This window comes from Phyllostomus discolor, chromosome 7 (assembly GCF_004126475.2).
Source record: "Phyllostomus discolor isolate MPI-MPIP mPhyDis1 chromosome 7, mPhyDis1.pri.v3, whole genome shotgun sequence".
Lineage (NCBI taxonomy): Eukaryota > Metazoa > Chordata > Mammalia > Chiroptera > Phyllostomidae > Phyllostomus > Phyllostomus discolor.
In genome coordinates, this window is record NC_040909.2 from 136,752,761 (window position 1) to 136,768,478 (window position 15,718).

The following is a 15,718-nucleotide window of genomic DNA, read 5'->3' on the forward strand; positions in this document are numbered from 1 at the left end:
GGGGAGAGGGACAGGCAGGGAGACACTGGGTCAGGGTCTGGAATTCGGGGTGACGAGGAGAAGGCACGCCAGGCAGAAGGCAGTGGTCGTGACCGTGTGACTTCAAATGCCCGGGATCCCTCGGACCTCCCCTCCGGCCAGGGCAGTGTCCACGGAGCAGGCACCGGTAGGTGTCACCAGAGACTGCAGGACCTCCTGCAGGAGGAGCTCCGGGCTGTTCTGACCAGAGGGCAGGGCACAGACAGGGGGCAAAGCCTTGGGAGCAGAGAGGATGGCTCAGAAACACACAGAGAGAGGGCGGAGTCTCCAAACTAGGTCCCAGGCCTCTGGCATTAAAATGCAGGGGAGATGAAGAGGAAATGGCAAAGCAGGGGAGGCTGTGAGACAGGCGAGGAAGGAGAAGGGTCCAGAGGTCACGTGGAGGGAGCACTTCAGGGAGCCCTGCAGAATAGGGCGGCACGCACCAAGTGAGGGGACGCTGGGGCACGGATCCCGGGGGCTCTGAGCGGTGGGGTGGCGGCCCGAGTGGAGGGGCCAGCCCCCTCTTTCCCTGCCGCCCCACTCAGGGAGCTTGGGTCACCCATCCACGCCACCTCCAGCAGGGATTCACAAGGGTTCTCCGGGGAAACACACCTGCCCCGCCACTCCCAAAGCATGTCTCTCTTCCGCACTAAAGTCTTCCTCTCCAGCGATTTTTAAAATTATTTTCACCAAGAAAACTAGAACGATGCTAATCACTCTATCTCCAGGTTGGGGCCCCATGAGCAGCTTTGTGCTCTGACCGCCGCCTGGCCCCTCCTGAAACCAGCAAGCCCATCAGTGCAAGGGGCTCGGCCGTGCTGCAAAGTCTGTGTTTTCAAGCCCCCTGGAGGCCGGTGGGCCCAGTTCTGCACCCAAACCCACCCGTGCATCCACCCTTCGGGCCCCAGCAGGGGCCGGTCAGGAGAAAGGGCATGAGGAGCTAGACTCAGGCCCAAGGCCACCCCGACTGCACAGGGGTCCTTTCTCTCCCACCCACTCTCGCCGCGGGACCTGGGGTGCTGAGGGCAACGTCACCTGAACCCAGTGTGCCAACCGTCACCCACGAACCCTGAGCTTCAGAGGACTGGCGGGGCGGGGGCACCCCAGGGGCTTCCGCGTGAGGGGCAGGGTCCCAGCTGAGAGGACCTCGGGGCCAACCCACAGGCCAGGGACTGAACCGCCCTCCTCCCGTGTGGACCCGGTGACAATGCAGGGGCGGAGTGCGGTGTGTCCTGGGAGTCCAGGGGAGGGCTGCCGAGACCCCCACTCTGGCCCCCGGGAGGGGCACGCTCTGGAGCCAAGGAGGGGAGAGAAGGGAAGAACTGGCATGAAGAAGGCCCGGGTTCTGGGGTAGCGCTGACCCCAAGTCACACCGTGCCCCTGCCAAACCTTCTCCTCCTCAGCCTCCGAAAAACAGCAGGCTGGCCGAAAAAGCCCCGGATGCCTCCCTCAGGGGTCTGTCGGCCTCCTCCCCGGTCCGTCTGCGGCTCTTGGGGAGATGGGCAAACCAGATCCGGCACTACTTACATTCACCAGGCGGCCACGTGCTCTCCATTAGTGTGCGGCCTGGGATCAGCCCCGTCTGTGTCCAGGCTCAGGGTCATGTCCCCAGAATCCAAACGCCAGGGACAAAGGCAGGCCCAGGGGACAGCACAGCCAGAGCCCCCGGGAGAGGGCAGGGTCAGGCTCGGCCCTCTGATGCCCCATAGGGGCAGACGGCCGGGTCCCAGGCGCCGGGCAGAGCGGGGGACCTGGCCAGGCCCGTCCCCGAGGGTGAGTGGAGGTGGGCTCCCGGATTGGCCCCTGGCTGCATTCCTGCGGGCACGCTGGCAGGGCCACCGGGAACCTCAGCCAGATGTGAATGAGGAACAGCTGAGCCCCTCCCCCTTCCCTAGGCCAGCAGCTGGCAAAGGCCAGGCTGGAGCTGGAGAAGGGCTGAGGGCTGGGGGCTGAGGGCTGGGGGCTAGGGGGCGGGGGGGAGGGTGCACACACTCGGGAGGGGGCCGTGTGCCCAGGGGCGCTGCCTCCATCCAGAGCATCATCATCCACCTGGCCTGCCCCCAAAACTGCCATCTGCCACCTCCTCCAAGGGTCTGCAGCCAAAGGGGACGGCCCAGGCTGGGTACGAGGCGGGGGGGGGGGGGGGGGGGGGCCTTGGCACTGGGCCCCTCTGCAGCTTCGGACTTCCTCCTTGTGGCCTGGCTCCCGGCACTGACTGGCCCCCCCACCTGGAGAGTGAGCCGCTGGGGGCAGGCCGCCCCTTCGGCTGCAGGTGGCTCCCCTCCCTCTCCTTCTAGCTGACCGAGAACCAGCTGCCCCCGCTCTCCAGCCTCAGTGAGCTCGCCAGGACACGCCCGTGTGCGGGCCTCTGCCCACGTCTCCTGACCTCCGGCCGGCCCCTCCCTGCACCCACCCCCCGCTCCAGCTCGCCGCACCCCGACTTGGTCTCCCAGCTGCTTCCGTCCAGTCGTGTGGTATGAGGCACCCCATTTATGTCCCCCTGCGGCAGGGCCGGGGGAGGCCACCGAGGGTCCAGGGCGCCTCGTCTAAGAGCCCTCACTGCCATTGCCTACCATGATATCACAGGACCCCAAGACTGAGCATCTCCTAAATTCGGGTGCCTCGTGGCCTCGCCCCCGTCCCACCCTGCTTCTCTGGGTCTCCGGTACCTTCTTTGAATTTTCTACACCCATGACCTCGAAGCCACTTAAAACACACTGAGTTCAGAACAAGGACACACTTTCTCCTGCCACCCACTGTCCCCTCAGTCCCCCCACTCCGAGGTGTCACTCTCGAATGTGCCCAGGAATGAGCTTCGAACCCCTTCCCTTTGGCCTGCACCCCCTGTTCTCTCTCCAAACTCGGCCCCGTGGGGACTTCCCCCACCGCCACGCCTCGCCCTGGGCACCGCCCCGCGTCCCTCTTTTCATACCTTCACGCACTTAACCTTCACGGGGCGGGAGGCGCTGGCCCACCCATTTTACAGACGAGGAAACCGAGCACAGAGGCCAAGTAATGAGAGAGGGTCGACGGCAAAGACAGGACTTCAAACCCGGGCCCGGCAGCCTAGCCCCCCAGGCCGTGAACCGGGGTACACACGGCTGGGGCCCAGGGGTTAGGACGGAAGGAAGAGAGGCAGAGCCCTCTGCAGCCCAGGATGTTGGCCCGCCCGTCCTCCCCACAGCTGTGCCGGCTGGGAGGGCAGCTGGCTGGGGATCTCGGATGGGGCTTAACCTTGTAACTCGGTCTCAGGGTGTCCTCATGCATCCCTAAGGCCCCCCTGGTGCAAGACCCGTGGAATGGGGGTGCGAAGAGGAGGGGGGAGGCAGTGGCTCTCTGGGCACTGCGTCCCTGCGTGCCACGGAAAGGGCCCAAGGGTTCCGAGCACGGGCCTGCCTCCCAGGCTAGGGCCACGAGCATCCTCTCTGGGGCGCCTTCTAATCTTCGCCTGCAAACTCAGAGCGGGGAGCAGGCAGGCCCCTCTCGTTCTGCTGCCCGGGCCTCTCGAGGGTCAGGGCTGCTCAGTATCTCGCTCACATCCCTGCTCCGGCCTATGAGCACCTCCCAGCCGCCTGACCCAAGCACAAGGTGGGAGCTGGGGTTGCGAGGCAGAAGGTGGCTGCAGGAGAAGACCCACATGCCGAGCAGACTCCGAGGGCTTCCAGAACTTTCCCTGCCAGGGAGCACTGCCTCCTGCCTGCTGGGCCCCCTCAGGGTGGCCCCAGGGCACTGCTCTCGAGCAATCACCCTGGCCCCCTCCTCCTCACACCCACTTGTTAAACGGACGTAAATAAAAACCTCTGTTAAAAACCAACAAACAGAACGCTCTGCCTGTGTGTCTGTTACAGCAGCAGCCCAAACCGGCCGGTCAGGAGTCCAGGGAATGCACGCAGGGGTTTCACAAGCGCAGACCGGCACTGGGAACGCACTGATTTCTATGAAGCCGTGTTTCTCTAGGCAGCAGCTGCGTGCAGGCTGCTCCAGGTGAGGGGCTGAAGGCAGGGGTCTGAGCACCCCCGTCTCGGATCCTAAGTGCGTGTGTGCCTGTGTGCGGACGTGCATGCACCAGAGTGTGTGCACGAGTGGCGCGTGTGTGCGCCCCTGTGTGTTTGAGCGTGTACACGTCTGTTTGTGGGAGCGTCACTGTGTGTGTGCGTGTGTTTGGGTGCGGGCACACTCAGAGAGGCCGGAGTCTCCAACCAAGAGGGCAGAGGCTGACGCAGCTCACAGCTAGGCAAGCCGCCTGGAGCACAGCGCCGCTCCGGCAGCTGCGCTCCTGCGGCCTTCCAGGCAGCGTGAGGCCGAGGCTGTGTGGGAAGCCCGTCGCCACTCAGCCGCATTTCTTGGAAAGCCCCTGCATGCTATGCAGCCGCCGCCTGCCACTTGCCCCGAAGAGTGTGAGACCGGCTCAGTCAGGACGTGAGAGGCTCGCAGACATGTGGAACTCCTCCGTGGGTTTGATTTAATTACAAGGATGCGTCCCTGTACAGAGGCATCCATTTACACAAGGTCGTCTGTGTGTGTGTGTGTGTGTGTGTGTGTGTGTATAGATACATACATGCTTTCTGCAAGCACCAATTTGTGGTGGCCACTATATGCTGCCCCTTCACCAACCCGGAACTGAAGCCACCGTGTGAAAGGCACAATCAAACCTCTGTGAGCCAGGGCACCTGGCCTGGCGGCGTCCCAGCGGCAAAAGGGGCGGCAGAGGGTCGGTGTGGGGAGGGCTGAGGAAACAAGGGTGCCCGTTCCTACAGTTATGTGGGGCACGCTCGTCACGGAGGGTGAGACGGGCCACCTTCCCCGGCCCCGCAGAATGACGGGCGGACCCTCGGGGCTCTGACACGTGGGCTGTGGCATCTCGGGCACCGCCAGGGGCCAGGCGGGGCCACGCACCACAGCGCTCCCCGGGGTCAGCTCCCGCTTGGGCCTGGCTGACCACAGCCATCTGTGGTGTAAACAAATTAAAAATAATTTGGGTGGTTTTCGGTGTTCGTCAGTTCCAGTCATTTTTTTCTAATAAAATTTCTCAACACATCGTCAGAATTAAGTAGCCCAATTACTATTTCTAGGGTGACCTCGACCGGGACAGGCTTTGCCAAGGAGGGACTCCCAGTGACCTGCAGGGGCGGGGTGGGGTGCTGGCCTGAACTGCTTCTGGAGGCCGGCACAGCCCCAGGGGCCAAGCCACAGGCATCCACGTGGCGGCTCCACCGCCACAGCTGGTGCTGCCACCAGCTCCTCCGGGCCCAGACCCACCCGGGCTCCTGCTGGGCGGGGCACCTCGGGGGCACATACGTGTTCCCAGATGTGTGTGCGCATGTGTGGTGTATGTATGTGGTGTGTGTGTGTGTGGTGTGTGTGGTGTGTGCATGTGTGTTTGGGGGGGCATGTGTGTGTGTGCTGTGTGTGTGTGCTGTGTGTGTGTGGTGGGTGTGCATGTGTGTGTGTTCTGGGTTTACTCAGGGCCAGGCAGAGGGGCCTGAGGACAGAGGCAGGCGTGTGCTCGGGAGGACCCGGTGCTCCCACTGGGGATGGGGACAAGGACACAGCAGAGCTATGCTCTCTCCAATGACCACGACAGTCTGACTTACAGGGACCCTGGGCCCAGAGCAATTCCCGGGCTGGACGTGCCATGCGGACCTGCTGACAGCTGGCCCTGCTGCCCTTCCCTTGGGAGTGACCGCTGGGCCTTCCAGGGAGGGGGCAGCGGAGCACAGGGCGCCGAGGCGGACCCCGCTTCTGTCCGAGGACCATGGCGGCCGACCCCGGGACCGGCCTCCTTCAGGCGTGGGAACTCAGGGAAGCCGAGCCACAGAGCTGGGGCGCAACCTCTGCCCCCTGAAATGAGGGTCAGTTCTGCCTTCTCCTGGGGGCACCAGCTGCTGCCCCCTGCCCCCAGGTCTATCCTCTGCCCTGCCCTCCCGCAGGCGGCTCCACGCCAGCCCCAGGCCCTTGCTCTCACTGCCTCCTCTGCGGACACTCTGGGCCCCCGAGTCTCCCCGTGGACACCCGTGCTGGGTCATCCCGAGCCCAACGCACGTTCTTCCTCTCTCAGAGGCCCTCCCGAGTGGTGGCCTGACACGCCCCGTCACGTGGCCCTGCTCTCCTGTCCTCAGAGCACCGACCACTGGCGGGAAGCTCCTCGCCCACCGATGTTCGTCATCCGCCTCCCTTCCTCTCCGGGCGAGGGCGCCCTAGGACGGGCCCCTCCAACGCCCGCTGTTGGGAGATGACACCTGCCAGGCCCTTGCCATCCGCGCCCAGACGCGTAAATAAGTTCCATTTCTCCCGAACATGTTCTACCTGACCCAAAGAAGCAACGGACAAACCTCCACGCGAACCTGACAATGGCCTCATTCAGCAGGGGACGCGCGCTGTCCCCGGCCACAGTGAGGAGCAAGGCTGACCCTCTCTCCACGGATACCCCTGCCCACCCCCAGGCCAGTGACCCTCCCCCTTCCGAGGGAGTCTGTGAGGAGGGGCCGAGCCCCCTGCAGGGAGGGAGCTGAGGCCGAGGCTGGCACTAGCCCAAACGCAGAGCTGGGGTGCAGGCACCCACAGTTTTCCAGTCACAACCACACCCACAAGACAGCCCCGAGGGGAGGCGACCACGTGCCGTGAAATGAGGCACCAGAAGCGTGGGAGAGGCCACGCTCCCATCTCAGCCCAACTGTCCGAGAGCTGAAAGACCGGATCCGGGAAGGTGCCCCTTGCCCATGGGAGAGCGGAGAAAGGACCACGGTGGTGCCCTCGAAATAGCAGGAGGCGGTGGCTCTCGGCAGCGGCCGGCATTCCGCAGGCTGGCTCCCGGCGAGCCGATAAGCTATATAAAGTTGTTCTGCGGCCACAACAGAGCCCGGGGTGGAGGACGCTCTTAATTACAGCCAGTGTTCTGGGGCGGGGCCCATCTGCGGCATCCGCCCCACACACGGCAGGAAACCAGGCCGAGATTGTGTCCCCTGGGGACCTTGTCAGGCCTCGGGGCGGCAGGACTGGATGCCGTGTGACCCCGAGCGGCTTCCCGGGGTGAGCCCAAGGTCAGGGGGACAGCGCTCCATGCCCTGCAGCAGACCACAGGGGGGCCACTGGGAGGGGCCCCGGGCACATGACACCGGAAATCCGTCTCTAATAGCACCAGCTGCTCATTGCCGTTGGCTGATGTTACTGTACTCATAAGTTTGCAGATTTTTTTTCTTTGTAACACGGGGATAATGGTCCCTTCGAGTACCACGAGTGCCTGTGGGAGGCACTGGCAGGTCCCCCGCCTGGACTGCGGCCGGGGTTACTATGGAGGGGCCGCTGGGAAGGGCTCACGCCCAGGCGGCAGACTCTGAGCTGAAGGAGGGCTGAACGCCTGGTGCCCGGGGACCCCGGACGGGCCATTTAGGCCCTGTGCCTCATCACCGACAACGCCAGAACAGGGACCCCTGGCTGACACTCAGGGCACTGCAGTGAGACACCCGTGGCATGGTGGGTGGAGACGCTCCCTACTATCAGAACTCACGGACAGGCGCTCACGCAGGACCTGGGGCCAACAGATGGGGAGGCCCCGGCTGCTCCTCGCCCGCGGGGCCGCCCTGGGGGGCTGACGGTGATCCCCTCCCTGATCGATCGCTGGCTGATGATCGCAGTGCACGCTCCAGTGCAGGTGCACTCGTGGGCTCTGCTGACGCTGAAGCACAGGGCGGTGCCTCCCGCCCTGCCAGGGAGAGGTGGTAGAAAGCCCCAGCGAGCAGAACCGCCTGGCCGTCCGCAGCTCGGACTGAACTTGAACGGAGCCGTCAGCAGAGTGTGCCGGGAGGTGCCGGGAGGCCCTGAGGGGCGGAAGGACAGGTCCAGTCCACGGGGGACCCAGCGTATTTGCATAAAGAGAGCCTCCTGCAGCGGCCACCCCAACAGGTCCAGCCCAGCCCCAGCCCCGTCCTGTCCTCTGCCCACAGGGTCACTCTCAGCTGGGCTTCCTGAATGGAGGGGCCACTGCTCACAGAGCTCAACCCGGGCTCCCTGGGGCTGAGGCCGCTGTGCCCACCGCAGACGCCAGCCCCTTACACGCTGGGCCCTGACCTGGGACCGAGCTTCACCCTGGAGGGCAGCCCGGGAGCCTGCTGTCCCTCAGAGCCGCCCTTCCGCCCTTCTGTAGCCAGCGGGTGGAGGGCACGGGCCCTGGGAGCAGTGGGGCCTCAGGTCACGATGCCCGTGTCAGCACCATAGAGAGAGGGGGGAGAGGGGAGAGGGGGAGGAGGCCGGGGAGGAGGAGGCCCCTCCTATGTGAAATGAAGTGTTAGATTCCCTAGTAGCCATGTTTAAAAAAGGAAAAAGCATCAGGTGAGATTAATGTTACGCATATACTGCATTTAACCCTAAATTTCCAAAAAGCATCATGTAAATATATAACCAATATAAAAATATTCATGAGAGGCTTTACTCCCTTTTTCCTACTAAATCTACAAAATTTAGTGTATATATATTTCCCCAGGCACTTCTCTGCCTGGAGTGGGCCCCGGACGGTCAGTGGCCACGCCTGTTGGCAGCCCAGGTCCCAGCACTGGTCGCCCCGCGTGGGAGCCCCAGTGCCGACAACCGGGGCCGGGACAGAGTGCCACGCGATGCCACGCCCAGTGCCGGCTGGGTGTGGTGCCCCGAGAATGGCTGACCCTCAGTTCCAGCCGCCTCCAAGGGAGCCAGCCGGGGCCCTCCGCCGCCGTGTCTGTCCCAGCCCGGGAAGCAGGGAGGCGTCTCCCGTGCCCCCTGCCTCCCCCAGAACTCCGCTGACCCTCGAAACCCAGCCGTTCGTCTGCTCCCAGAATACGCACGGGTTAAAAAGTGCCGTTATCCTTGGCTACGATGCCGGACCCGCTGACCACCCCTGTCCTCTGCACCTGGGGGGCGGGGGCTCCTTGCCTGTGTCCCCCAACGAGCAGCGAGGACAGCAGCTGCAGACCTGGTCGCCAGGCCCCTGCCCTGGACCCCCTTGAAACAACAATGAGGCAGCTGCTCCTGCACACCCAGCTCTGTCCCGGGCCCCCGGGCCCCCGGGCACCACGGGGGGCAGACTGGGCCCTGGAGACGCTTCCACTCTGGAGTGGAAGACAGGCCCAGGGCGGATAACGCGCAGGAAGCCGGGCCGAGAGGAGCTCCAGTTCAGGCGGCAGAGTCGCCCGCAGGTCTCTCCCAGGCGCCCAGGGATCCCGGGTTGTCTGGGGTCTCGGGAGGCTCCCTGATCCTGGCCTACTGCGTGCATGTCGGAGGGTTGCTTGCGGTCAGCTGTTTTATTCCGTTGTGCTGTGCGTCTCACCGCAGCGGTGGTGAGGGGGTCTTGCTTCCTCTGCCAGCAGCCTAGAGCCGGCCCTGGTCAGCGGACAGCCGTGCTCACCACAGCGGACCCCCCGGACGGCAGAGTGTGACTTAAACCTTATGTCTCTTCAGGCAGTGGGCGGGGCCGGCTGGGGCGGGGCGTTAGTGGACAGATCGGTGGGCACCACTGAGCTGGGCTGGGCCAGTTCAAGGCTGTTGCCCCTTCTGTGGGTTCCAGATTGAACCCCTTTCCTTGAGGGAGTGGGGTGCTATCCAACTCAACTCCCAAATGCTAGGCAGGGTCCTGTGCTTCGGGCCCCACACGGAGCACCGGTCTCCGCTCCTGGGCTGCGGTGCCAGCCCGCAGGGCCCACGCGCATGTCAGGCTAAATCCCGGCGGCTGCTCGCGGTCCCCTGTCCCAGGTCTGCAGGCTCACACAGCTCTGAGATGCGCCGAGAGCTGTCTCGTGTGTGGGCAGCCCCATCTTGCTCCCCCCGGTGTCCCTTCTCTCCACCCCCCCACCCGCTCTGAGCCTGGGGATGTTGACTGTGGGGGGGGACTTTGTGGGCTGATATTTCATGGGGTGAGGCCAACGGGGGGTACCCAGCAGCCAGAGAGAAGGGGAGAGAAAGCAGGGGTGTCTTCCTGTTCCCTGCAGGGCGGCCCCCTCCCCACTCCACAGGGCTCCAGCTACCCCCCGTCTCAGCTGGCTTCCCCCCACCCCATGCCGCCCCCTGTGACCTTGCCCCCTCAGTGAGGACTGCTTCCTGGCAGCTTCCCACCCCTCTGTGCGTCTTCCCCTTAACCGTCTGGACATGACCGCCCTGAGGGTGGGGGCTGCATCTTATCTTCCACTACAGGCACCAGTCAGTGCACAGGCACACGCAAGCAGACCCCCAGGGAGTGTGTGTGAATGGCTGGAGCCTAGGCGAGCCGCCCCAGGGGACAGAGTCGCAGAGTGGCCAAGAAACCACGGACGTCCAGTCTCAGGCTGCAGCGGGATGCAAGCCAGGCCCATCCCTGAGACCAGGGGTCACGCCCAGCGGCTTCCACCACCGGCCCCTCCTCCACTGCCCCTGCTGAGATGGGACCCTCTGGGCTTCCCCCACCGGAGGGTCTCCGTCCAGGGAGGAAGTCATTGGAGGGAAGCTGAGGCTGCTCCCGGCCCCACCTGCTGGCCCTAGATGGGGAATCACCCAGCATTGGCCTGGTCGTGGGTGACTTCCACGGTGGACGTGTCACCCTAATGAAGACACAGAGGCAGGCCTGGAAGAATCCCACGTCAATCTCCCCGTCCTAGGGAAGGGCTGCCCTCAGGATGACCCTGCCAGAGGTCAGCGCCCCGCGGCCACGGGCTCACTGCGGCCGCCACTCCCTCTCCCTCTGCCCCACACCCAGCCACAGTCCCTTCCCAGAGAGACAGCTGGAAGACCGGGGTTATCTCAGAGGGTGTGGGTCAGCAGCCGTGGCCTCTGGGACAGCAGCACCCTTGACGTGGTCAAGGGGCTGACTCAGGGTCTCCGGGCCAGTCCCCAAGCCTGTCCGTGCCCATGTTCTCACAGGACCGCTCGCCAGCAAAGGGGGCCCCGCCTTCGCCCACTGGGTGCAGAGGTCTGACGGCAACATCTCCACCGGGTGGGTGGGGCCGGACCCCTGCCCTCCCTGAGTGCCTTGCTGCTGCTACTACAGCCCGGGCAGTGAGAGGACAGGACAGGACCCTGGTGACAGGCACCTGCTGTGTGCAGGTGTAACCGGGTTTCTTACATTACGGAGCCTGGGCAACGGTGGCCTCGGGCCACTGCCGTCACCCGCGGTCGTGCACAGAGGACTGTCTCCACCTGGCTCCATGGCCCGTCCCCGCTCAAGACGCCCAGCCTTGGACTGCTGGCCCCACTCAGGCCCCGGTCTCGCCGTCCCACCATCCCCGGCCCCACCCCCAGCCCGCCGCGAGCAGACTCACTTTCACAGAGGCGGCGCCGCAGCTTGCCGCGGATCCTGTCGATGGCGTCGAAGTCGGACACGTGGAAGACGTGGGCGGACTTGGGCTCCGAGGCGATCTCCTCCAGCTCCTCCCTCAGCGCCTCCCCGACGCCCACCGCGAAGATGCGGATGCCCGCCCGGTGGGCCGCGGCCGCCGCCTCCAGCACCAGGTCCTGGCTGCGGCCGTCGGTCAGCAGGATGGCCACCTGCTTGAAGGCGCGGTCCCCCGGGCGGCCGCCGGCCAGCGGGGAGAAGCTGTGGCGGGTGATGTAGCGCAGGGCGTCCCCCGTGTTGGTGTGGCCGCCCTGGTAGGCCAGGGACTGTGCAGCCGCCTTGACCGCCTCCCCGGAGTCGAAGTGGCCCAGCTCGAAGGCCGTGGTGGGCTGGTCGCTGTAGTGCACCACCCCCACGCGGGTGTGCTCGGGGCCCACCTCGAAGGTGTCCACCAGGTTGGCCACCCACTGCTGCACCTTCTCGAAGTCCTCCTTGCCCACACTGGAGGACGTGTCCAGCAGGAACACGAGATCGTAATGGACAGTCTTGCAGCCTGCAAGGGCGAGAGGGAGGGTGAGCTGGGGTCAGCGGGTGGTGGAAAGAGCGCTGCCCCTGGGGGCCCTGGCAGTGTGGCCCCTGGGCCACCCCACCTGCCTCCAACGCCCACCCACTCTGGCTCCCCGTGGCTGGCGGCCTCGTCCAGCTGCCTGGGAGCTCACGCCTTCCTTTCCTAACTGTCACATGATGATGAGTGTCCCCACGGTTGCGGAGAGGCCCACCTGACAACACACAATCTTACATGAAAGTGATTAACATTCATGGGCCGACACTGTGTCAGTTTGTTTGACTGCGTGGTTACAAGTGAGTTCATTATTTTTTAAACCTGCCACGAAAAGAAGAAAATGTGTGCCCATTTCGGAAGAGTCAGGAAAGGCAATCAAAGAATATTTGAAATGCTCATATTCCCATCTACACAGAGAAAACCATTGTTAACCGTGGTGCATAGACTTGATCATTTTCCATTTATTTCCACGTCGTTATTGATGGGAGTGGGATTGTCCCAGACCCGCTGATGGATAAGCTGTTCTCCCTGCAATGTGCTGGGAACCTGCTTTCAGTGTGATAATGCCGGTTTCCATGGCTACAGAGAGCCCACTGCGAGGATGCACATAATTTATTTAGCCAGAGCTCCCCTGTTGGATATTAAAACAGTTTACTGTACTTCACTATTAGAAATCATGTGAAATATAGTGCCTTCGTGTATTTTAAATACAAACTTGAAGAATTCTATAATGCTTCGTAAAAATGTTTATCTTTTATAATAACTATACAAACACAAATTTTAGATTACCTACACAATGCTTTTGATTAAACAAGAAATGGCATCATTAGTTTATCTCGGGCCCTCGAGGCAGCAAGGGCTGAGTTTGCTCGTCCTCGTTTTATAATTACAGGGCGAGGAGCAGCGTTTTCTAAATGCCCAAGTGCCGCACACACACGCAAGGGTCCCACCAAGAAGCCCCTCTCCGGACTCTTCCAGAATCCGGGGCTTGGTCCTGCCAAGAGCAGCAGCTGACCAGGCCTCTGGGAGCCCCGGGCACATATATTTGGCTGGTGAAAACAAAATAAAAACCAACACACACACACACACACACAAAACCCATTCGGCCCAGCCATCAGATCGGCCGAAGTCTCAAAGAGCAAGCCAGCAGTGAGAAGGTGAAGGGAATCCATCTGTGTCCTGGGCGAGTGGCTGTGGGGTTTGTAACACTGCTTCCTGGGGCCTCAAAATCCTCGTGAAGCTTTTGATCCACCAATTCCAAGTCTAGTGATTTACCCGAAGAAAGTAACCAGATACACAGGAGGGGAGGGAACCAGATATATGGGAGTTCAGGGCAGTATCACCCAGCAACGGCCTGGGGACAAGCCGCACGCCCACCGTGAGGTGCCGCTCAGGAACCATTGCCTGCATTCACCCGGGGCACGCCGGGCGGTCCCAACAGGGGGGGCTGTGAGGGGACCCTTGTCGGGTACACGTGCCCAGTGCACCGTCAGAGGTGAGAAGCTGTGTGTGTGTGTCTATGTGTGGGAACGTGTACACACACCTAAGAGACCCTGCACAAAGAAACATTGCCCACCTCTGGCCAGCAGAACCACGAGTGACTCTCGTTATTTTGTATGGCTGAGTTTCTATTTATAAACAACAAATCAGGTTCAGAAAGCAGAATGAAGCCACACACACACACACACACACACACACAGATACTTCCCTGCCCCAGCCTGAATGGGCGCCGCCCTGGACCGGCCCGCCTCTACCCTTCCCTCTCGTTCTGTGGTCCAAGTTACAATCTGCCTGCAGGGAGCGGAGGTTAATCCCTGGCTTCCCAGGCCTGATCCCTAACAGAATTAGAGCTTCTGGAGCGTGCTTGCCCAGATGTGCGGACTCAGGGACGATTCCTGGGGAGTCTTTCTCCTCCACACGAGCGGCCGTCCTTCTGTCTTCGGGACAATCACGTCCCAGCCCGGTCACGGTAAGTGCCGCTGCGGGCCAGGCAGGGCCCGGCCTGCGGGCTGTACTCCTCGAGCAAATTGGTTTTAATGCTGCAGAAAGTTCATTTGTTCAAGAGGCCTCCCCAAGGGGCCCCTGGGAGCTCCGAGTGCATTTCCTCCTGGCACCCGAGCAGCAGGCTAGGTTGGAGGCACACGAGAGCCAAGTGTGAGGCCTGAGGAAGCACCCGGACCCCGGGGCAGGTGCCCTGGCTCCCGGCCTCTGCTGGGCCACGGGTAAGGGCCATGTGACCCCACCAGATGACGTTTTCCTGGAGCCTCATTTCCTCCCCGTGACATGAGAACTTGGAAAAGCCGGCCCTCAGCCTCCCCGCTGCTGAAACGGGTCATCCTGTGTGTCCACTGTGCGGTACAGCTCGTCTCGGTGGACACAAATCCACAGGACGCGTCCATAAGCGGATGTCCATGGTCGTCCAGCCAGCCCAGCTTTGAGAGTCTCTCTTGGGCAAAGGGAAATACTCAGCAGACTTTGTGACAACGATGCAGAAACACAAGCCTTTGGGGGTTTTGTTTTTTGCCATCTTGCAGGCTCAGGGAAACAGCAGGGGGCTAGCTCAGACTGTGTGCCCCCGCCTCACCTTCATGGGGCTCTGGCCCATGAGAAACCTGGGTCCTCATCTGCCAAGTGGGCTTGGAGCTTTACGTGGGGCGGGGCTTTACGTGGGGGTAGAGCTTTACACGGGGACAGGATTTATGTGGGGCGGAGCTTTATGTGGGGCGGAGCTTTATGTGGGGCAGAGCTTTATGTGGGGTGGAGCTTTACATGGGGCAGAGCTCTACAGGGGGTGGAGCTTTAGTGCAGTGGCGCTTTAAGTTGGGTTGCGCTTTACCTGCAGGTGGCGCTCTACATAGGCCGGCACCTTAATCCAGCCATCTAGTGACAAGTGCCCAGTGCTTCCACGGGTCCTGCGTGCCTCCGCACCAGTGGTGACTTCCTCCAGGAGGCCCTTGGACAGGTGAGCAGAGCCACCTTGTCAGCTCAGGGCTCCCCACCAACCCCAGGCTCCCTCTTCTCCAGGGAATTTTCCCGCTTCCCGCGTCAACAGCACACCTGCCCTGGCCACCTCTTCCGGCCGGCCCCAGTATGTCCATTTCCCCTGGAATGGCCCCAGAGCCTTTACAGGACACGGCAACAAGATATGACCCCACGACAGTGCCCTAACCCCTGCCCACTGCCCCCAAACCCGACAGGCACTTGAGAGGGACGGGCTCACGACACATTCTGGGGTTCACTCAGGACGGGATCAGACAGCTTGCTTTTCTCAGACGCACACTCACACACTCACACACTCACACACACAGACGCGTGCCCTGGCTGGGCAGCTGACGCACACAGTCTCCGGTGCACACACAGGCATGCCCGTGCACCGCAGGCTCCCACACGTGCAGACAAGCGCCCTGCCCAGCCGGACACGGACTGGCGGCCCCACCTGCCCTCTGGGCCCGGCAGCCGCGGGGCCCGCTCCACAGCAGCAGCAGCAGCAGCAGCACCCACAGGAGGCAGGGCGCGGCGTGGCCTCGCAGACCGGCCATGGCTCTCTGGTGCCCGGGGAGATGCCGTGAGGTTCTACGGGAGCATTTCCTGTGTGAAGAAAGACACGCTTTCAGAGGAGGTGCTGACCCCCTCAGGGGCTAGCAGTGCAACCCTGCACGGACTCCATGGGTCCCCCCCACCTGCCGGCGGATGTGGCTGGGGGCCTGCCAGGCCCCATCGTGGCTGACTGCCTGAGGCTGCACCCGTGGCACCAGCACCGTGGTCTTCATCACAGTTTCTATTTACAGCGTTTCGGACACTCAATGGGCTATTTTGTTAGTTTACTGTGTCCCAGGAGGACAGCTTTGCACCTGCCTTTGCAT

At 62.7% G+C, this 15,718-nt stretch overlaps 1 protein-coding gene across 1 annotated transcript in view; it reads right to left on the minus strand.

Moving 5' to 3' along the window:
- LOC114514440 (collagen alpha-1(XXII) chain-like) overlaps positions 1 to 15,417 on the minus strand; it is a 147,848-nt gene extending 132,431 nt beyond the window's left edge. Inside the window, exons 1-2 of the mRNA XM_036031682.1 lie at positions 15,292 to 15,417; positions 11,280 to 11,846 (exon numbers count right to left, since the gene is read on the minus strand). Of these exons, the coding sequence (XP_035887575.1) occupies positions 11,280 to 11,846; positions 15,292 to 15,394 (670 nt within the window). The 5' untranslated portion in view covers positions 15,395 to 15,417. The remainder of the gene's footprint in view (positions 1 to 11,279; positions 11,847 to 15,291) is intronic.
- Between the last annotated feature and the right edge of the window lie 301 nt (positions 15,418 to 15,718).